We start from the raw sequence: 16,267 nt of genomic DNA on the forward strand, positions 1-16,267 counted from the left end.
ACAAAGATACTTTACACCTTCTTCACCACATACTGGCATCTTAGCCTAGTGAAATCCTTGGTGTTCTGATTTTAATATCTTACTCTCAATTTTATATATATATATATATATATATATATATATATATATATATGCATTAGGATTGATTCCATTTGGAATGATAACATTTATGCAAATGAATTCAAAGAATTTCTATTGAGTCATCTCACATATACGATTATAAATGGATGAGAAAAACGGAAAACTTTGTGCTTAAAACAATATCAAACTGTCACAAGAATACGGCAGATTGTATAAGCAATAACATATTACCACAAGGAAATGTCAAACTTGAAAAAGGGAATTACAACATCTTTATGCTTTAAACGATGTTTAGTGTTTCAATGAAAACCGATAGACTTAAGTGAAGGATACAACAAGCTTTATGCTAAGTCAATGTCATATCATCATATGTTATTATAAGGGAATCGATGATCAGAGACGTCAGCCTAAGGATGGGATTTGATAACAAACTTAACAGGAAAAAAAGAATAAAAAGGAATCCACAAGTTGCCTTACGTGACTCTGCCGAATATCTGCAAGGAGCCTTGTGTTTTGGAACGTATCCGCCAACCTACATGAGACCGGTGACAAATTGAATGTTCAGTCTGATTGCACAGTATGTATCGGGTTAACTTTGCATACAAATAATGACAACCAGCAGGGAGTTCAATTGCTCAAATAATATGAAAGGTTGAAGGAGGAAAGAATGTCGCTAATCGATCAAGGAATTCATAATATAGAATGAGACAGACCTTACAGCTTCCTTCAGTTACAAGATTATATTCGAAAGCTTTTCAAATCGGTTTAAAAGAAAGGAGGAAAAAGTGAGAAAGAAAGACGATGAAAAGTTTTTAAAATTAATATTATCTTATTATTGTTTTATTTTCTCAACTATGCTTATATGTACGTAATGATAAGGTGGCATCAATGGATTAATAATTTTAATGTAATAGTGTCATTTTATTATTATTTACATATGGTCATATTTGAGAATGTAAAATAATATTTAAATGATATTAATATTTGATAATTTTTAAAGGTAAGAACTTATGTTTATTTTACATTGTTTTATTATAATGTTTCACTTTATAGCTCATGCGGTTCCACAGATGTGTCCTGTTTCAAATCACTAGGTCCTCTACCTATCTGCCCAGTGATGGTGATGCCCTACTTAATTCTTTTCTGACAATGCTTCCACCTCCTTCAACATGTTTCCTACAGGGACATTCTCCACCGTTAAATTATATTATCATTTTAAATAATCACAATGGTTAACCATCTTCTTAATTCCATGAATTCGTGATTAACAATCAACTAACATGTCATCTTCACTTGAAATCATAACGACTAACCATCTTACCATTTCGCCAGATTATAACAAATTAAACTGCCAACTGACTTCATGCGAACCTCAATGGCTATATTTCAAGTTAGGTCAAAAATTGGGATGTAACATACCATTCCCCTTGTGGTTCATCGTCCTCAATGAACTTGAAATTGTAACGAACATAATAAAGGAGTATAATTTTTTTAAAAATTGGAATGTAATGTACCATTCCCCTTGTGTTTCATCGTCCTCAATAATCTCTGCAAATTAGGCACTAAAAGAATATTCCAAGTACAAGATAGATATATATATATATATATAGCATCGTGATATCATTTCTTTTTCAAATCATAATCATAATTTAAACTCAAAATCCATTTTTACTTCAAAGTTTCCAAAAAGATACTTGCATGGTAACATAAAATTAAACAAGTACTCACTTGAGTTCACTTTACTGAACTTGTGGTCATTTCAGCATCGATTGAGTTGATTCTATTCCATTCTTGTCATACTCATGTAGACACTTACCATATCATTAGTTCGATTCCATAGTGATATCTTCATATAAGAGGATTTTCAAGGTTTAACAATTGAAAGTAAGATGAGTATTCAAAATTGAAATTCTTCAAGCAGCAAGTTCTAGATCGTAACTTGATCATAATTTAAATCACCCATACATAGCATCTGGCATATGGCCCTCATTAATGGATAGATCATCCTTGCAAACTTACAGATTACCTGTAATAGGTTAGTGAATCCATATTTTTCCATTGTAACCTTGACCTTCATGCCCAATATTTCATTAGCATAATCATTTCATGATAGGATATCTCCAAAACAATATACAACAGCTCAATGTGTAAAATCAACATCACATGTGTATTATACATGTATAACAATGTGTCAAAGGGTAAAAACATGATATACTATGCAAGATCATCAAATCAAGATCATTAGCATCTGAAACAATTCATAAGATTCTCATCATTCATCTGTAAATACTTGGAAATTCATCTTTTCCATTTTTGTGATTTAGGCTTCCATGCCCATCTCTTCCAAGTTTACATCTGTAAACAAGCATTGATAGTTCCAATTATGCAAGTGTGTTTACTCCTTATTGGAGTACATAATGATCTTGTCGTTCAACCAACATTAGAAAGGATCATGGTTCACAATTTTGTTTTCATTCAGTTCAAGTTCAAATAGGTATCAATTTATTTCTGTCATTAATTGCATAAAGAATTATTTAGCTATCATGATGGATTTTGATAAGTTTTTATCAGATTATAGAAATTGTGTTTGGATTGCGCAAGCCTCGGCATCGAGACCCATTTTAATCTTCTCATTCTCAACAAAGAATGGCCCTCCCTCCAGGGTTAAGGCATATGTATCATTTTGGTCCTACCATCTGAGTATTCGGGTGGATTGAAGTCCCAACAGTTATTCGACAAAATAACTGAAGCGTCTGAACAATCAACAAAGATCAATTGTTCCGGCAAATATGCCTAATTCCACCCTGGCCAAGGTTTTCAAAATGTGGGTTGACAAACCCGATCTCCACCACTCAAATTGCCAATCCTTTTTATCTTTTTAATAGTTTATAAATTTGTCCACTTTATATCATTTCAGCCTTCCTAGCTATTCTGAATGATTTTCCAATGTGTTTTTCCAGTTTTGATTGCAATATCCGTTATGCAAAATAAATCTTTTTCAACATTTATAATTTCAGTTTCTCAGAAACAGTGTTGGACCCAAGATTTCAGCGTTGAACCCAGCGCTCTAATACCATATGTAACATCCAGATTTCTCGGGTCTAAATTAACATCCAACATACTCAAAGAATACAGTTACTACTTCATTTCATAGGAAGACAGTTATATCATTCAAGTTCATGTGAATAAGATTTACCGTTAAAATCAGTTAGACAAAATTTCTTTACTAAAAACTTGAAATATCATCAATTGAAATTAATACAGAAGTTGAAAACCACATACCTCGAAAAACTAAGACTAAAATCAAACTAGGAATGCTTCTGCAACCACTCGATAAGTCCACAAATACACTATAACAATTTCACATGATGACTAACATCTAAAAACCGCTATCTCAAAATCAAATGATAATTACAATTAAATACCACTATATTTTAGACTAGGGCATCACATACCACTGTATCAATTAGAGCATCATTTACCATCGATTCATTTAGGGCTTTTGTTACCGCTATATCACTTAGGGCTTCTGATACCACGGATTCAATTAGGGCTTCTGATACCATTGATCCAATTATGGCTTCCGAAACCACTGATTCAATTAGGGCTTCCAAAACTACTGATTCAATTTAGGACTTCCGCTACCATGGATTCAATTAGGGCTTCCAATACCACTGATTCAAATAGGGCTTCCAATACCACTAAATTCAAATAGGGCTTCCAATACCACAAATTCAAATAGGGCTTCTGATACCACTATATCATTTAGGGTTCCAGTCATCTCTTAATCAATTAGGGCTTTAGATTCCTTTCCTTCCGATTACTTAACTATGACAATATCTCAAGGTTAGAAATATGCTTATATTCGATATTCATATAAATGAAAAGAAATCCATGAATCTATCTCTTATATCTAGGCGTAAAATAACAGTAACAATGAAATAACTCAATTTAATCTTACCTCCTCATAAATAAAAGTGATATTACCTATTTCCGTTAAACAATTGACTGCATAGCTTATCTCTGTCTAACTCACAATTGACATCTTGGAAAGACATGAAACATTGTCAGGGGCTTAACCGCCCAACCTCAGACCAAATCTTATCCCCTCACGATCTCTAATGAAAAAGGCCCTCCCTACCCGGAACAGACAGGGGACATCTTGCCATCCACTGGGCTTCCTGGTAATTTAACATGCAACTTGGCAACAGAAGATCACAATTTATGCATGAGTTATTAATTAATTCATATTAAAAATGATAGTTGTTGTTCTGTCATAACTAGTGCTGATTCATATTCTTGAGGATTCCTTTCTCTCACCTCATCACCCATCTTCTTGGCTACACAGTCGGGTGAGTCCCAGGTGTTCAAAATTCTCAGAGGTGATGGCTCTATCAATTATACATGCATCCAGCATTTCACAATCTGTGATTACATAATAATGTTCTTTAAGGATTTCAAAATCAAATATTTAATTAATTAATTTAATCATAACTGAATTCTCCTCCGCGCTCTTGCAGATTAATTCCACCTCTTCACCATTCTCAGGCCATCAAGTCGGTGATTCCTTGGTGCTTTTAGATTAAAAATCACAAAGATGCTTTACACCTTCTTCACCACATACTGGCATCTTAGCCTTGTGAAATCCTTGGTGTTCTGATTTTAATATCTTACTCCCAATTTTATATATATATATATATATATCAAGATTGATTCCATTTGGAATGATAACATTTATGCAAATGAATTCAGAAAATTTCTATTGAGTCATCTCACATATACAATTATAAATGGATGAGAAAACCGGCAGACTTTTGTGCTTAAAACAATATCAAACTGTCACAAGAATACTGCAGACTGTATAAGCAGTAACATATTACCACAAGGAAATGTCAGACTTGAAAAAAGGAATTACAACATCTTTATGCTTTAAACGGTGTTTAGTGTTTCTATGGAAATCGATAGACTTAAGTGAAGGATACGACAAGCTTTATGCTAAGTCAATGTCATATCATCATATGTTATTATAAGGGAATCGTTGATCAGAGACGTCAACCTAAGGATGGGATTTGATAACAAACTTAACAAGAAAAAAAGCATAAAAAGGAATCCACAAGTTGCCTTACGTGACTCTGCCGAATATCTGCAAGAAGCCTTGTGTTTTGGAATGTATTTGCCAACCTATATGAGACCGGCAGCAAATTGAATCTTCAGTCTGATTGCACAGTATGTATCAGGTTAACTCTACGTACAAATAATGATAACTAGCAGGGAGTTCGATTGCTCAAATAATATGAAAGGTTGAAGGAGGAAAGAATGCCACTAATTGATCAAGGAATCCATAATATAGAATGAGCCAAACTTTACGGCTTCCTTCAGTTACAAGATTATATTCGAAAGCTTTTCAAATTGGTTTAAAAGAAAGGAAAGAAAGGAGGGAAAAGTGAGAAAGAAAGAAGATGAAAAGTTTTTAAAATTAATATTATTTTATTATTGTTTTATTTTCTCTACTATGCTTATATGTACATAATGATAAGGTGGCATCGATGGATTAATATTTTTAATAGAATGGTGTCATTTTATTATTATTTACATATGATCATATTTGAGAATGTAAAATAATATTTAAATGATATTAATATTTGATAATTCTTAAAGGAAAGAACTTATGTTTATTTTACATTGTTTTATTATAATGTTTCACTTTATAGCTCATGTGGTTCCACAGATGTGTCTTGTTTCAAATCGCTAGGTCCTCTACCTGTCTGCCCAGTGATGGTGAGGCCCTGCCTAATTCTTTTTGAAAATGCTTCCACCTCCTTCATCATGTTTCCTGTAGGGAAATTCTCCACCGTTAAATTATATTATCATTTTAAATAAGCACAACGGTTAACAATCTTCTTAATTCCATGAATTCGTGGTTAACGATCAACTAACATGTCATCTTCACTTGAAATCATAACGACTAACCATCTTACCATTTCGCCAGATTATAACAAATTAAACTGCCAACTGACTTCATGCAAACCTCAACAGCTATATTTCAAGTTAGGTCAAAAATTGGGATGCAACTAAAAGCCATTTCAGATCTGTTGTTGTCATTGCCAAATTTTATCAGCTCAAATGCTATCAAGGTGATGTCCCTTTGCAATCAATTTCTTAAAAAGCTTCACCTTATCATTTCCTTCATTGATTTCTTTCAATTTTCCCCAAACCCCATAAGCAGTCTTCAAAGAATTAACTTTAGCAAGTTATGTTTTGGATAAAGAACTAGTAATTCCATACCTTGCCTTCTCATTCTCCTCATATGCTTCAATCTCATCTGCAACTTGTAAGCCATTCTGAGGGAACAAAAGCATAGTCTCTGCATGTTTCTAAGTCTTGTAGCTAACAATCGATACAAAATAACCTTTTATCTAATATTTCCATGAACTGTAGTCTGATCCATCAGATATAGGGATATTCAGTATGTGTGATACTAAATTTGTCTCAAGTGGTTAAGCTTGACACTAAGGAACCAGGCTCTGATAGCAATTGTTGATCATGCTGAAAAACTGAGGGCGAATAAATTATTCCCACAGACTTACAAAAAAAATCGATTTGTCAGTTATTATTTAACAATCAATAACCACTACTTAAAATTTGTTGGTTATAGCACAGAAAATCACCACTATAAAGATAAGCATAAACCCAAAGAAACACCAACACAATCAACAGCAAGATTTACGAGCAAAACCCAAACTGGGAAAAACCATAAGGAAGTTGATTCCCATGAAATGGAAAACACCGGAGAAGGTAAAAGTCAGGATGTCTGTCTTTCTCAGCGCAAGTAGTGAGTTCGATCGGGATGAGAAATGTGGAGAAAAATATGTCAAGCCCGAAGATAAGTGAAAGAAGAGTCGGTGGCAAGGAAATTTTGATCAAAAGAAAAGAGTAAGATATCTGATGCGAGTCTGTCCAGTATTAGGCAATTTCTTGAAGAGGCTTGAGGTAGCGATGACAGGCAGTTTGAATATGTGCAGCGAGAGAAAATTCAGGGAGGCCAAGAAACGACAGTTAAATCAGTCGCATTGGTTTTCAAGGAACGCCTGAGGTATTTTCGATCTACCCAATAAAAAAGAAAAAAATACAATCATTGATCATGTTGTGTTTTTCATGTCTGCAAGAATCCATGATGCATTCATTTGGCATCATTGTCATTATCCATTCATTGGCAACTGGCAGCATCTTGTGTTCATTGATCACCATCAGTATCGGTTCGTCGGTTTCATATGTCTCTTCCTGGCAATGAAACAATTCTGTAACTGTTGTCTTTTAGCAATGGGCATCGATTCTTGTTTTCTTTCCATCTTCATAAAGCGTGTGATTTTATATGTCCATCTCATAAAACATGAGTAGCTAACAGATGTATACGTCAACCATGGTGTAACCGTGGCAACGTTATTGAATGCTTCTACTCATTCAATTCTCCTGCAAGTAATTTGTCTTTATTTACATGTTGCATGAATGGGATATCAAATGGATGCTTCATATACCAGGAAGAGAGTATATTGTTCTAGATTGAGTGTTTCAAGAGTCACTTCAGGAGATGAGATTGGAACATTTGCCTAAGACTCGACATTCCAATCTAGCAAAGCCGTTGTTGGCTGGAGTGACATCCGATTGATCATCTCGACTGCCCGTCAAAGCTTTTTTCCAGGAGTTTCTCGCCTCTTCCAGAGTCGTTTTTTGATGCCGCTACTGTATGTTTGGGTGATGTTAATACTGAAGAATTCTATGGAGAGGTTTACAATGGAAATAAATTTATTCAGCAGGGAATTGCCAATGGGCTTCCCGATGTAGATTCAGTGTTCTACTATCTAGAAAGTCTGGAATTGAGGCATTTGATATCAGGTTTGGTTCACATGCTTCACCCAGTTTCCCTGCCTCAGGGTATTATGGCCCCTGTGAATTTTGTTCAATACTTTAATACTTGGCTCTGTATATTAGGAGCCCATGCTTCCTGTTGCTATACTGGCACAGAGGATATTGTGGAAGATTAATGGTTATTTAAGCTAACAGGGTTATTTATCATTCTTCTGCTCACAGTTCTGATCCAACTCAGTCATTTTTTGTCACAGATGGGAAGGACCTCCGTGTCAATGTAGGTCATTTGATTTATTTTATTTTATCGTGGAGGTCTACCAATTCAACCCTATTTGAGAAGATTTTGCATTTTCCATGACTGTGGAGGACTTCTGAACTTCACAAGATGTGACATTCACTGCTGCCTAGCTTCAAGATCTGCTAGCTGTGGGTTACCTTCAGCCAAGGTTGTTGTAATTTGAGCTGGGTGGGCAAAGTGTTGTAGTCTTCCATGGAGATCACAAGGAGTTTGTACCTTCGAAGCTTTCATCAGTGCTTGTTGGTGTTGAGGAAGCAGGTGCAGTGAATTTTGAGATTGGAAATCCGACTAGGTGGAGGAAGTTTTAAGGGAATATAGTGCCTTTCATGTACTGCAGTCCTGTGAATCATACTGGTCTAGGGTGGAGAATGTTGTATGGTCACATATTGAAGAATGTGGTGGTTGTACCTGAGAAGAGTAATATAGATCTTGGAGTTGAGTATACAGGGTGGTGGCAAGTTTACAGAACATGAGAGGTCAAATCAGTTTCAGTGAAAGTAACGCTCTTGTAATCAATTTAACCAAAGACTGGCTAAATTTGTGGCCTCCGTCTTCAGGGTGTGTAGGCTATCCATTTCATTGTCTGGATTTTAAAAAATCACTGGCTTCATTTGCTACCCAGGATAGCTCTGACCATCCTCTCTCTTCTCCATTGATGAGGTCTGCATTCTGGTCAAATTCGCTGTTGTTGTGGCCATGCCCTTCTGCCGGGCAGGATAATCTTAAAACTACTTTTCTATCTCATCCTGATGAAATCCTTAGCAATATAAAGAAGAATGACTGTCTAGAAGAGGATCTAACAGATAAGTTTTTATTATATTTGAAATTTAATATTGCTCTGGTCTTTCCAAGAAATTAAATTTCTGTGTTGTTTATACTTATTCATTAAGTTTTGGTTATTATTTGATAGGACAGGTATCAGGCATAATAGAAATTTCTTTGGTTATTATTTGATAGGACAGGTATCATGCATAATAGAAATTGCTTTATTTATTAATAGTTTGTAAAGAAGCTCTGAATATATCTCTCAAACTGTAATTCTTAAGTGTGGAGTATGCCATGTAAAAGGCATAATTCAGGATGGACCAAGAAACAAACAGAGAAACAAATTATATGCAGACCCCTCACTGATTTGACTGACTTCTGGCAGCATGAATATCAGAAAGATTGACAGATAAGTTTTTAATCTTTTTCCACTTAATTTTACAGGGTTTAAAATTTAGATGCCTTTAATTCACTTTTTTTAATTCAGGGTTATAATTGTTTATTCTAAGCACATTTTTTCTTGCATTCAATTCTACTTATATTTTAGCATCTGATAAAACTTGTTGCCATGAAGCAGTCATCCCTGCCTTATGCATTCAGAGATATTGCATTTGTTTCAGGTTATGTTCGTTTTGTGATTTCATTGGTTGGTGGATGAATTGCATAGTAACATTGAATGATTTTGTCTTTTGAGGATATAGCAAAGGCTCAGCAAGCATTATTCAGTTTATATCATATCAAGGATATTCAACTCTGAGACCATATTTTGTTTTGGGTGTTATATTGCCTGTGATCATTGATTTTGATTCTCAGAATCATATATTTTGTATCATGTAGAAGCTGACTTGTCCTAGTGCAGAAGTCTGTGATTTGACTGGCAGATTATTCTGGAAAATGTCAATTTTCATTTTTCTTTATGGTAACATTTTTGTTAATAACACAAGGTCTAAGATTATCATATGAATGCTAGTCTGCACTTATTCAAATATTGTGTATGTGTGTCAAGATCAGACTTCAAAGAGATGAGTGTTCTATGATGTTTGTATATAGCTGGAAATAGAGTATATTTTTGCATTGATCTATATGATAAATGGATCTTATGAATCTCTCTTGGTTGCAGGATGCAATGAGATGGTGAGAGATTATGCAACGTTGTTTGCAGCCTTGATACTAAACTAGTGGCACTTTATTAAAAGAGAAAGATCATATTTAGAAAGAAAGACTATTCAGCTTCAGAGGGAGGTTACAAGACAGAGGGAGATGTCCAACCCTTTGCAAGTTTATACAATAGACAGTCATCTTATTGTGGTGATTAAAGTTGTTCCTGCTGAGAGGGAGGCTTTTTTATAGAAAATCTCAATTATTAAGTCATTCTTCTCTAGGAGTAGTTTAAGGTGAAATCCCAAGTTCCACCCTCTGCGAGTAGGTATGGTGGACCACCCTCTGCAAGTAGGTATCGTGGAAATGCATTTTCTATAAGAGAAGTTTGAGGTGAAAGCCCTCGTTCCACCCTCTGCAAGTAGGTATGGTGGACCACCCTCTACGAGTAGGCATGGTGGAAGTGCATTCTTCTCTGGGAGAAATTTGAAGTAAAAGCCCTTTTTCCACCCTTTGCAAGTAGGTATGGTGAAAGTCATGTGTGTGACTCCATGACTCTAATTTTATGTGCCTAAGAAGTAACTATGGTGAATTATGGTATGCTGAGATAACATATGTTATGTGATGAGAATATATCATTGACATATTTGGTTGCAACTACGTGTGTCTGCCTCACTAAAGATCTCTCTCTTGCTAAGAGGGAGTGTTGAAGATGGTAGTTGCGATAGAGATCTTTATCTCTGCTTTTATAAAATGGAAATAAATATTTGATATGACCATTATGGTCACCTTCAACTGAAAGGGACATTTGTGAGAATATTTCAGTTAAATTATATAAAACGACATGTGTCATACATCATGCAAAGAGGCGTGCATATGAAAATATTGAGTGTTGTATATTTGGAAATCTGAACGGTCTTACATTTCGGATTTGAAGAGACCATCGTGTGTAAGATGAAGAGTCAAATGCAATCTATCTATGTGATTACTTAGTGTATTGTAATTAATCAAGTGACAGCCTTGTACTCAAAACATTTTATAGTATCAAGCGATATTTTGCTGGTGTGGCTGGGTTTTTCCCTTCGAGTGGAAGGGTTTTCTAGGATATATTTTTTGAGTTCTTGTGTTTTGTCTTTTCTCTTCTTTGTTGTTGTTAATCTTTATTTCTGGGAAAAAAACATTAACACAAGGGACTTCCGCCATAAGCTCCCAACCTGCAAATAAACTCCTCAAGGCCTTAACATGCCTCCAACCTATAAGTAAACCTTTGGGAAGTTAAATCAGCCTTCGTCACCTCCTTTTATAACTTCTCCAAACATGGTCAGTAAACCTTTGGGAAGTTAAATCAGCCTTCGTCACCTCCTTTTATAACTTCTCCAAACATGGTCCATTGCTATAAGATTTTGGTTAACCAGTCAACAAGGTAACTACCAAATGCTTCTCTCTCAATATGTAGTGCGATTTTTCCAAGGTGTCAAAGAATCAAGTCAACGGGTCAACTTTAGTTCCTCCCAATAGTAAGTCACCCCGAGTACAATATCATTCAATAAGGATTAAGTACCAATCAAGAATTCAGGTGTAACCTTTACCCAGTCAACAAAATCAACACACTCCATGAAAGATTCTCTCCTCAAAGTAACTCAATACATCAGAAAGTTTAACATTTACCTAGTGAACAACATCAACACACCCTATGCAAGATTCTTTCCTCAAACTAACTCAACTCATCAGCACCTCAATCAGGGTCAAAGGTTTGTAAATGAAGATTCAACATACAAAATGAATGAAAAACATGCATGTGGCCCACCATCTCAAACAATATTATGAGAAATTGTGACCCTTCAATTTCCATGTGGTATCATGAGCAAGTGAACAAGCGACAACTGGACCCTGAAAAGATTGCCGCAAAAGTGGAATGTCGAGATGAGAGGAAAAACATTTGAACTTAAATATTTGAAGAGCAGAGATTGCCTCTTGCACCTGGACGCACAAGGTTAGGCCACAAAAATCCAAAATTGCACTTGAAAACATTTTTTATTGATGCTACTGGCTGGGCCCCTGAGATGCTCCTGTATTGGTATTGTTTAGAAATGATGTGAGAAGAGGAAGGGCTGTCCTTTACATGTGAGCACTTCATTAAAGATCTGGTGATTGTAGATACAATAAAAATCAACAGCCAATGAAAAGATTGAAAAACATGGAAGGTATAAGTTGAAGACATTGCAATTTTTTAGACTCTGACACTTGGTGACATTCATATCAACTGTGAGAAGTAAAATGGAAAAAGAATTGATTTTAAATAAATTAACAGTGGAAGCATCCCAGATGAACAAATCGATTGCAAAAACCATTTGTAAGAGAACAACAAAGTTACATGTCTAATCAAAAGCTTATTATCCTGACAAAAAGTCTTTGGTCTATTGGTTAAGTTGCAAAGCACAGAATAATCATAATCATATTAAGTAATCATGAGCAAATTAGAAGCAGAGAAAACAAATGCAAATGTCAATTTTCCTTGGAGAGACAAGAGGTTACTTATCAAATAAAAACTTTAGTATCCTTGAGCTGCACTCCATTATGCACCCAAGTGGGATGTACTATTTACAAATTAGCACTAGATATTCCATTTGTACGTACGGCAAACACAGCAATAATCTTCAAAAAGTATGAATGAAAAGCCAACGGTTATTAGTACAACTGCAATGAAGAGGCACTCATTCAGTTCTGCTTTCTATCCTTCAGCTGCTTGGACAAATAGTGTGCAATGCCTAGCAATTATCAAAAGGATGCCAACTATTTAAAAAGAAATACATCGTTTACGTGGCAATGGTCTAATGATTGAAACAGGATGCCACATGTATTACATCCATGTTCAAAATCCGGTACCTAACAAAGCCTTTGTTTGTGCGGGTGTATTGCATTCGGCAGTTTGACGAAGAAAAGTTCCAATCCTCAGTTTTTGCATGTGATTCGATTAAATTCAAGAAATTGCCAAACAAATTTTCCTTCAAAACTAAAGCGGAATTTCAAAGCTATTGATGGGTGGACCAAACAGAAAAACGTATCCACCTGATGTTCAACAGAAAGTTCAAATACAAGTGGGCATAAAGCACCAGTGCCTGTGAGTGTATCAAATTAGTAAAGATTGTATTTCAAGTCACAGCCAAAGCCGTCCCTAATTCTAAGAGGATTTCTTCTCGTTCGTTTTTCTATAAAATAGTGCTACATATTACCACATAGATGATGTAATGCAGAGTATATTTGCACAGTAATTTCTATAAGAGGATTTCTTTCCATTCATTCTGGACTAGTGGGATAACGAGCTGAAGCCACGCAAACTAGGTTCAAATCGTGTACAACTGAATTTAGAGATAATGATGAGGAGGGCCTTTGAGAAGAAGGGGAATTCTGCCTGATTTTGTGCATTGCAATATATAAACAAAGTAAGGGACAAGAAGAAGTAGACAGAATGGAACAAAAAATTAAAGATAAGGAAGTAGAAGAGTCTGTGCCTTCTTATCATAATCATCAGAAACCCTAGCTGTCTTGTTCCGTTGGAGGTTCTGCTCTCCGTTGTGCTTCTTTCCCATCGCAGCCGCGTATGCCGATGCTGCCGCTAAAAAATGGAAATCTTTGCCAGCTTCAATTCAAAAAGGAAAAAAACATTAGTTGATGTAACAAATCTTTGACGGAAATCGCCATCACTTCCCTGCACGTAAATGGTTTAAATATCCAGTTCGCTACGATGTGGAGCCATATCCAAAATTTTCGAACTTGGAACATAAAATTCAAGGCGGTCATCCAGAGACATCGGGGAAGACATTTCATGGGTGCGACATATAATTATAATTATAAAACGATGAAATTTCGAAAATACTTACTCGGTAATATTGAGTTTTGTTTAACAATTAAAATAAATAAATATTACAAATTTTGTGATAGTAGGTACAAAATATGGAGGATAGATTTATTTATGAATATGATATATAAATAATTTATTCTAGATTATAATAATAATAACATAAATTAAAACTACATATTTAGAAAAAGATGTTGAAAAATAAAATGTAAAAATTTATAGCAAAAAGTCTATAGTTACAATTTTCTTTTAAAACTTTATAGTTCCAAAAAGTAATTGAAACAAACATATGAAAAAGTTGCACTCCCAAAATCAACCAATCAAAGTGTTAATAAATATATTGTGTTGAATTATTTCTCATACAATAAATATGCAAACTTTATAACTAAAAAAGTATTTGAATAATAAATTGTTCTAATTAGATTAAAAAAATAAAAAGTTGAAATGCATTGAATACTATAGTTTCCTGGAACTAAAATAATAATAAATGTCCTAGCAAAATAAAATGTCAAAGATTATTGAACATGATGAAATATATGCTTTCATATTTTAAATTAATTAATTAAGAGTATTTATGTACTTAAATTTTAATTTCATAAGCTACTATAAATGTTATTATTCATATATTTGTCTCTTATTGGTTCAAATAGTTAATGTAGGTGCCTTAAGAGTGATGGTCAATTCAAGCCTGGCCACAAAGTATTATGACTTATTTAACTTACATGTTAAATAGACCAAATCTCCTCGTCATAATTCCTTGATGTATTAGAATGTAAAGATTAATTATTCAAAGGTTTATTTAAGTTACCTTAATTTGTCTAAAGTCTTGTTTAATACAAAGAGGGAACTTTGGTTTGAAGGAGAGTACTTTTTAAGCTATACATAGGTTTTTGTTACCTTTTATGTGGCACTAACATGTTGAAGAATAAGAAAATAAAATGTGATACATTTTATGGTAATTAACGAGGTCAACCTTCAATTGGACATAGAGAATATAACTTGGTGTTCTTGTTTGCACTACGTTGCAAAGCCATAGACAAGTTAAATAGCACGTTGAAGGTGTGAAGAATACATGGTGTCCTTATGCATGGCATATTTTAGAATGAGAAAGAGATTTGAGGGGCTTGTAAAACTTTCTTGTGTGTTTAAGGCTCTCTAAGAGGTAGGTTCCATATGTTGGGATAAGGTTTTGTATAATTTACATAATGTTTATATTGTATTTATAGAAAGTGTGTTTGTTGTTGTGATATAAGATCAACTTATCAATGTTCAATACAACCACTAGACTTATACATAATAAGAAATTAATTTTAAAAATAAAATAAGAAAGAGTAAAGAGCAAAAAATAATAATTAAAATCAAGAAAAAGTGCCTTGGTGAAAACCTGGTAAATAGGCACCTTGGTCACAAAATAACATCAATGCCAAGAGATAAAAATATTGTAAATAGGCACCACTTGTAAATCAAGAACTCTATCTATCAGTTTGTAGCTCCAACTACAACTATGTTGATACATGTAACATCATCGTGGTCTGAAATTATTCTTTATATACGTCTCAAGGCACTTAGGTCTCACTAGGGGGGAATTCCTAATCATTTTAGTCTACTAACATATTAGTGTTTCTCAAAACCTTATGATCATCGTGCTTAAAACAATCAACCTATCAAGACAATGTTTCTCAACACTACCAAAAACTAAGTACATCAGTGTTTCTTAACACTTATTGGATAAATAGACTCCTAACAAACATGAACTAATACCAATCAATAGTGTCTCTTGACACTTCCCGCTCACACAAGCTAGTGTTCCTTAATACACGAACAAACAAAAACATGATGAATATATGGAAAAAACTATTGGATTTTGATTATTGACTCTAGGATGTCTCACAACTAGAATACTAAGGGCATGGCCATGACATTTTCTTTGATTTATTCTTATGTGCATGGTTTCAATAATCCAAACATGTTCAATAAATTTGGTATCCATGGTAAGATCCTTCATCTCAACTAGAACATTGTATATGCCTCAACTCATTTTATTTAGAGACTTAGGTGAGGTTTGAATTATCTTTTTTATCATTATTAATGTGTTCGTTGACACAAGACTGTACTCATGATTATCTCAATTGTAAATGCCTCGATGCTAGTGTAACCTTGCAATATCAAGTAGGAACTATATTGAGGGTATATCAACACTATGCCTTAACGCATAGGTTTGTTTCTCACATCTCATCTAATAAAGGTTATATTCATACCCTTGTGGTTGTAGTGGAACTAGCAAAAGTTATACTAACCTT

General features: G+C 34.4%; 1 protein-coding gene across 1 annotated transcript in view; it reads right to left on the bottom strand.

Annotated features, from left to right (window-relative positions):
* The window catches only part of LOC149568360 (transcription initiation factor TFIID subunit 14b-like), a 91,046-nt gene extending 77,087 nt beyond the window's left edge, over positions 1 to 13,959 (bottom strand). Inside the window, exon 1 of the mRNA XM_089821302.1 lies at positions 13,621 to 13,959. Coding sequence (XP_089677428.1) covers positions 13,621 to 13,698 — 78 coding nt within the window. The 5' untranslated portion in view covers positions 13,699 to 13,959. The remainder of the gene's footprint in view (positions 1 to 13,620) is intronic.
* Positions 13,960 to 16,267: the final 2,308 nt, after the last annotated feature.

Source organism: Cupressus sempervirens, chromosome 3, assembly GCF_028749045.1.
Source record: "Cupressus sempervirens isolate cs-2001-9-10 chromosome 3, ASM2874904v1, whole genome shotgun sequence".
Taxonomy (NCBI): Eukaryota; Viridiplantae; Streptophyta; class Pinopsida; order Cupressales; family Cupressaceae; genus Cupressus; species Cupressus sempervirens.